At 62.7% G+C, this 6550-nt stretch overlaps 1 protein-coding gene across 1 annotated transcript in view; it reads left to right on the forward strand.

Moving 5' to 3' along the window:
* MMP15 (matrix metallopeptidase 15) overlaps positions 1-6251 on the forward strand; it is a 28641-nt gene extending 22390 nt beyond the window's left edge. The window contains exons 8-10 of the mRNA XM_074285887.1: positions 934-1084; positions 1667-1782; positions 1923-6251. Of these exons, the coding sequence (XP_074141988.1) occupies positions 934-1084; positions 1667-1782; positions 1923-2404 (749 nt within the window). The 3' untranslated portion in view covers positions 2405-6251. The remainder of the gene's footprint in view (positions 1-933; positions 1085-1666; positions 1783-1922) is intronic.
* The last annotated feature ends 299 nt before the right edge of the window (positions 6252-6550 follow it).

Below are 6550 nucleotides of genomic sequence, written 5' to 3' on the forward strand. Positions count from 1 at the left end.
GAAGAAAGTCAGTTTGAAACGGCCAAGAAATAATTGGGATTATGGGAACGGAGCTCCAGAAAGAGGCCAGGGTTGGAGCAGATTGGTCATAAAGATGATTATTGAACCCGAGGGAACTAAGGAGATCGCCAAGTGAGCGTCTGTCCTGCTTCTACCGGCCACTGTGTTCTTCCTTTGGACCAAAATGGCAATCTTTCTTTTAAATACACACACGTGAAAGCCGTACCAACAGCCCTCCTTGCGGCGTCCCCTTGAATTTTAGGTTAGGAAAGACCTTCCCTGACTTCCCGCTCCCTCGCCCCTCATATCCCGCCTGGCGACAAGGGCACTGTTTCCCTCAGAGGAAATAAAAGGTGATAGGTCTAGAGCGGGAAGGCATCTCAGAGCCCGCACGTTACAGATGGGGAAACCGAGTCCCAGAGACTTGGCTGCCGTCATGCAGGCGGTGAGAGCCGGGTTTTTAGAGCCGGTTCCCATCCCTCTGGAGCACTCCTAGCTCCTACACCCCCTCCGTTCGGACCAGCCTGCATCGGGATTTCGGACTTCGGGGTTTCCCTCCTCTGCCAAACCCGCCTTCCTGTAGGACTGGCCTGCCCGCTCTCTCTAGAATCTTCGGCTTGCTTATTACTACGTTACTGCTACTATTATCCTCATCAAGGACAAAAGTTCGGGCTTCTCTATGGGGGCCTCCGGGGCCTTCTCCCCCTTACTTCATGTTACCCTCTTACACACACTCTGGGTTCCAGCCAAAGCAGCTCCTCTGCCCTTATGGGAAGTCAGCTTCCCGTCTCCAGCCTCCAGGCTTTTGCTTAGCTCTCACGCAGGGAACCCCCCCACCCCCACCCCCGGAGCTTTCAGAGTCCCCTAGGGGACTCCGCGGCCTCTGCCCCCATCTCCGCGCTGCCGCCTCACGCTCCTGTGCCTCCCTCCCAGGGGACCGCTACTGGCTCTTCCGGGAAGCCAACCTGGAGTCTGGATACCCCCAGCCTCTCACGAGCTACGGGCTGGACATCCCCTACGACCGCATCGACACGGCCATCTGGTGGGAGCCCACGGGACACACCTTCTTCTTCCAGGAGGACAGGTGAGGGGGCGCCCCCAGAGGCCGGGCTGTGGGGGGGAGGCTCCATCCGAGGTCAGAACCGGAGGGGGACGAACCTCTGAGCCCTCCCACTTCTGCTCCTCCCCCTCCAGGAGCCTCTGAGGGTGCCCTGCCCCCTTTCTCCCCACCCCCACGGGATCTTAAGGCCCCTAATGGAGGTGGAGGGTGGGGGGCGGGGAGAGAGGAAGCAGGAGTGTTCCCTTATGGCGGGGTGTCTGCTCAGGAAGGGGTCAGGGCTTCCACTACAAGAGCCGGTTCCCCGTATCCTCCATTATTCCCAAAGGATTGAGATTTCTGGGAGCAACTGATGACCAACATGGCAGCCACCAGGCTCCCTGGCCCGACCTTGTGCTCCCTGTCCAGCCGGGCAGGGAGCCTGGAAGCGAAGAGAACATTGGGGGTGGGGGAGGGGCTGGAACGCGGCCGGGGGGAGGGAGGAAGCTCTGTGCCCCCCCCTCCCGCTGGCAATGGTGGGAGGCCCCGGGCGGGCTTGTGGCCGAGCTCCGCCAGGGCGCTGGGCCTCCCGGGGCCTGGGACCCACTGTCTCCGTCCTGCCGGCCGCAGGTACTGGCGCTTCAACGAGGACACGCAGCGCGGGGACCCCGGCTACCCCAAGCCCATCAGCGTGTGGAAGGGCGTCCCGCCTTCCCCCAAGGGGGCCTTCCTGAGCCACGACACAGGTAGGAGGGGTCTTCGTTCTTCTGGCCGCGGGGCCTGGCCGCAGTCTGGGGGCGCGGTCCGGGAAGGGGCGCGGTCCGGGAGGGGGCGCGGTGGGGCACGGGCCGCTTCACCCACTGCGGGCCTCTCGCTCCTCCCCCAGCCTACACCTACTTCTACAAGGGCACCAAGTACTGGAAGTTTGACAACGAGCGGCTGCGGATGGAGCCCGGATACCCCAAGTCCATCCTCCGGGACTTCATGGGCTGCCAGGAGGAGGCGGCCGACCCCGACGCCGGGCGCCGCTGGCCCGACGTGCACCGGCCGCCCTTCGACCCCGACGGCGGAGGCCGGGAGGACGAGGGGGGGGAGGCCGGGGCCCGGCCCAGGCCGGGGGAGCACGACCCGGACGATGAGGCGGCGGAGGAGGAGGGAGACTACGGGGAGGACGGCGGCGGCGGCGGCAACCGTGTGGTGGTGCAGATCGACGAGTACACGCGGACCATGAACGTGGTCATGGTGCTGGTGCCGCTGGTGCTGCTGCTCTGCATCCTGGGCCTCATCTACGTCATCATCCAGATGCAGCGCAAGGGCGCCCCGCGGATGCTGCTCTACTGCAAGCGCTCGCTGCAGGAGTGGGTGTGAGCGCCCCCCTCGGTGCTACCAGAGCCATTGTATGTACATACTGTGCTGGCCGTGCCCCGGCGGCCGCCCGGGCTCCTAGCGGCCGGAAGTGAAGGCGGCGCCCGGAGACCCCCCCCCCTGCCCTGGTCTATTTATGCCGAGATCCCTTTTCCTCCCTCCTTCCTTCCTCCCCCCCTCCCTTAGCGAGTGGAGGTAGGGGGACCGTCTCCCCCCAGTTCCGCCCCCTCCCTGGGGTAGCCGGTGACCCTCCCGTCTCTCCTCGCCCTCCGTGTGGTCCTTCCTCGTGCTCAGAGCGGGAGCGGCCCACGGTGACCGCCCGCCCCCGTGACAGAGAGCACCCCGCGGCCCGTGGAGGCAGTGCAGGCCCCGGTGGAATCAGGCGTTCTGAGGCGAAACCCCGCTCCGCGCCCGCGGGAGAGTTAGGGCCGGGCAGGAGCCGGGGCCGGGCAGGCCACAAGGCCTGGGCCGGGCTGCCACAGGCCGCCTTCGGCGCAGGGCCTCCTTCCCAGGCGGCCCGGGGCGTGCTTGCTTGGGAGACCCGCCTTGGAGTCCGCGGGAGGGAGGAAGCCCTTTGGGCCCAGAAGCTCCCGAAGCCTGGGAAATCACCCAGAATTTGTCCCGCTTCGGGGCTGAGGGCGCCAGAGCAAAGCGAGGGACGAGTTCGGGCCTTGTGTTCCTCCAGCCGCCCGAGGGACGGAGGCCTAATCCAGAGCGGCCGCCGATTGACCGGGCTCCCCCCTAAGGCTGATCTCTGCCCTTCCCCCACCCCCCCTGGCGGGCTCCCTGAGTCAGGGCCTCGAGCACCGGCGCGGAGGCCCAGGGATAGTAGTAGAGGAGCGACCCCATCTTCCCGAGTGAGCCGCCCCTCACCCCTCAGGGGGGGGGCGGCGTAGAGCGCCCCCCCAGGGTCCATGGTTCTGAAGTCATACAGTCATTGCATATAGGATTACAAAGGAAACCGAGTCTATCGAATAGTCAGCAGAACATATAATTTACTGAGTTCTAAGGACCTCCCTTTGCACCCCCATCCCCCCAGCAGCCGTTTCCCGCCCCTCATGGGTAAGAATCCCGGATCTGGGCAGAACTCGGTGCCAGAAAGGACCCGGCAAACAGTCCGCTCCAGCACCTTCACCTGGCAGCAGGGTGGGGGAGGGGACTCCAGTTAGAGCTAGACTACAAGCCCAGAGCCTCGGGCTCCAGCCCCAGAATTGGCGCCGCTCTCCACGGGGCGTGGGGCTCCCCTGAACTCCAGTGGGGGAGAACATGACAGCGTCCTTTCCACTGACTTTTCCTTCCCTTTGTCATACCCCTGTAACACGGTATTCCCACGAGGGGTCGGCCCTCTGGCTTTACCCGAAGCGAGCGGGGCCTGGAAGGTTGAGGGTCTCGCTCTGCCCCGGGCAGATGGGAGTGCGTTCAGGGCGGGGTCCGGGCTGCTCCAGCGGCCCGCACCCGCCTCCGCCTCCGTTATTCGGCAGAAAGGGTGCTCTGGAACCCGGCCTGGAGCGGGAACTTGCGAGGAGCCGAAGCCCGGTTGGAAGGGCCGGCCCCTCCATGCAACGACTTCCAGGCCGTCCCGGGGCGGCTCTCTTTATGGGTGTCCGGGCCCCCAGGAGGGCGCGGTGATCAGGGGCGGAGGAGAGGGGTTGGGGTCTCCTGCCCTCGCTGTTGGTCCCGCGGTGCTACCTCAGGAATGGACGGGAGCTGATGGGATTCTTTAAAGGGACTCTGGGCTGTGGCGCTAGAGGGGGTCTGAGATTCTGGCCCCCGTGCCGGTGTCACCACATCCAACGCCGACTGCCCGGGTCAGTGGGCTGCTTCTGTTTCTGGATTTGGATCTGGGAAATGGGTCACTGGGGAAGGAAAGGGAAAGGAAACCCGAGCAGTCTTGAGAAATGTTCTCCCAGCAGCCAGGGAAGGCAGGAGCCAAGTGGAAATCCCCAGGCGCTGTGTCCGCCTCCCTCGGAGCAGCCTGGGCCACACGGGGAGGGGCCACAATAATTGGGGCCAAGTCCCAGGGGGTCCTCCCCCCATGTCTTGACCCGATTTCCATCTCCTCTCCTTCCCCTCCCTACATCCCCCTTCCAAAGCAAACAAGAGTCTCCGGCCTCTGTGGGAAACGGTACTGGGAAGCTGAGCCGATCCTCCATGGACCCTTCCCCCTCCCCATCCTCCCTCCTTATGGGCCTGAGCCCCCAACTCCTGGGCTGCTCCGGAGCAGTTACTAACAACCCTCCTGGCAGTCTCGCCCCCTCCTCCCTCTGCTGGTCTCTCGCCCCTTCCGTTTGGGCCAGTGCTTGTCAGAACCAGAACCCGGCTTCCCCTTCCCTTCCCTCCTCAGCCCTCCCAAGAGTTTCCCTCTGGAGAGCCCTGACTGCATCCCCGGCTGGCGGGGGGGGGGGGGGGGGGGGGGGGGGGGGGGGTCCTTCGTGGCAGGGAGTCAGTGGCCCCATGTACATTTCTGTAAATAATACGCAGCTTATTAAATTGTACATACAGCTTCCAACAGGTGTGGCTCGCTTTGTGAAGGGGGAAGCTTCGCATTAAGCTCCAGTTAGGGCCCCCCTTAGCGGTCCGCTGGTCCAGGGCCCTTCCCTTTCCCCCCCTTCCCACCCATTCCATATTGGGAGGGGAGCTTCAAGGAAACAATAATAGCTTGAATTGTTCCCACACTCGGCTCTCAAGTTTACAGAGTGTTTTCCTCCTGACAGCTCTTCGGTAAAGGTGTTTTGTGAGTGTTGTTTTTGCCCATTTTACAGATGGGTAAAACTTGAGACTCAGAATGAAAGTGATTTGCCAATATCGCAGGTGTCAGGGGGTTTGAACCCCAAGATTTCTGACCCCAAAGCCAATCTTCTCCCCCCCACCCCCACTTTAACACCTCCTAGGTTTATTTGGATTTTCCCCAGCTCCTGGCTGATGAATCTTGTCAGAAGAAGGGAGGTGCCGGACGAGGGGGCATTTGGCCAGGAGGGACGTGATTCAAAAAGTGTGACTGACAGGCCAGACTTCAGGTCCAGCAGGACGGGGAGCAAACCTTGTCTTGAGAGCTCGGAGCCCCCAAGACTGCTCTCTGACCCTGGGGTGAGGAGGAGGAGGGGGAAAGAATGTGTGATTCTCGGTTCCTTTCCCCTTCCCCATGGGAAAGGGCAGCCTCTGGCTCCATTCCCCGGCCTGAGCCGAGGAGTGGGAGGAAGCCTGGCTGTGGAAACAAGGCCAGAGCTGTCCCTGGCCCCCTCCTCACTTCTCCAGGCCAGCCCCCAGCCCAGCTTAGCGCCTTCCCAGGCAGTCTGGGAACCCGGCATGTGCAAGAAAGGGGGGAGAGAGGGGCAGGAGAGATGGAAAAACTGCCTCCCTTGGGATCCTGCAGGTGCGGGCCTATGGTGGGAGAAACGAGGGCTGGCTGGGGGCCAGGGGCCTCCCTCCTCCCTCCGCCCCAACCCTTTAATTGGCTTTCCCGGAAGGAACCTCAGTGCTCCCCCAGCCCCACTTCTGTCGGCCTCTCCTTGGATCTACATCCCTTTTTACTGTGAAACCAGAATGATGACATTTGGTCGGAAAAGTCACCGTTTATTTTTCTCCCCCCAGTCTCCATTTCTCTGTCGTTTCCCCTCTCTGCTGGATAAAGGGCTCACTTAGGGAAGAAAAACGATGCAAAAATAATAATGACGATGCATTTATCAGGTCCCTGAGGCTCCAGAAGCATGTCTGTTGTTCCCCCGGCCTCCCTCCCCCAGTTCATCCCCACCTGGACTGGGTGTCCGTTCCTCCTGTGTCTGTTGGTCATTTTCTACAGTCCATGCTGGTCATGATTCAAGGCTCCACAATAAACTTATGAACAGCTGTGGTCCGGGGCTCCTGTGTGAGTGACATCTGCCGCTCAGGGCAGCGCGCCGAAGACGCAAGAGTGGAGTCTGGGGCTGGGGACCTCAGGGCCCAGGACTGGGGGATGTTGGAGTCCGGGCTGGGATCTCTGGATCCGGGGCTGGGGATCTTGGAGTCCGTCTGGGACCTTGGACTCTGGGACTGGGGACCTTAGAGTCCAGGCTGGGGACCTCAGGATCCGGGGCTGGGGACCTCAGAGTCTGGGCTGGGACCTCAGACTCTGGGACTGGGGACCTCAGACTCTGGGACTGGGGACCTCGG

The sequence above is a fragment of the Sminthopsis crassicaudata genome, chromosome 2 (assembly GCF_048593235.1).
Source record: "Sminthopsis crassicaudata isolate SCR6 chromosome 2, ASM4859323v1, whole genome shotgun sequence".
Classification (NCBI taxonomy): domain Eukaryota; kingdom Metazoa; phylum Chordata; class Mammalia; order Dasyuromorphia; family Dasyuridae; genus Sminthopsis; species Sminthopsis crassicaudata.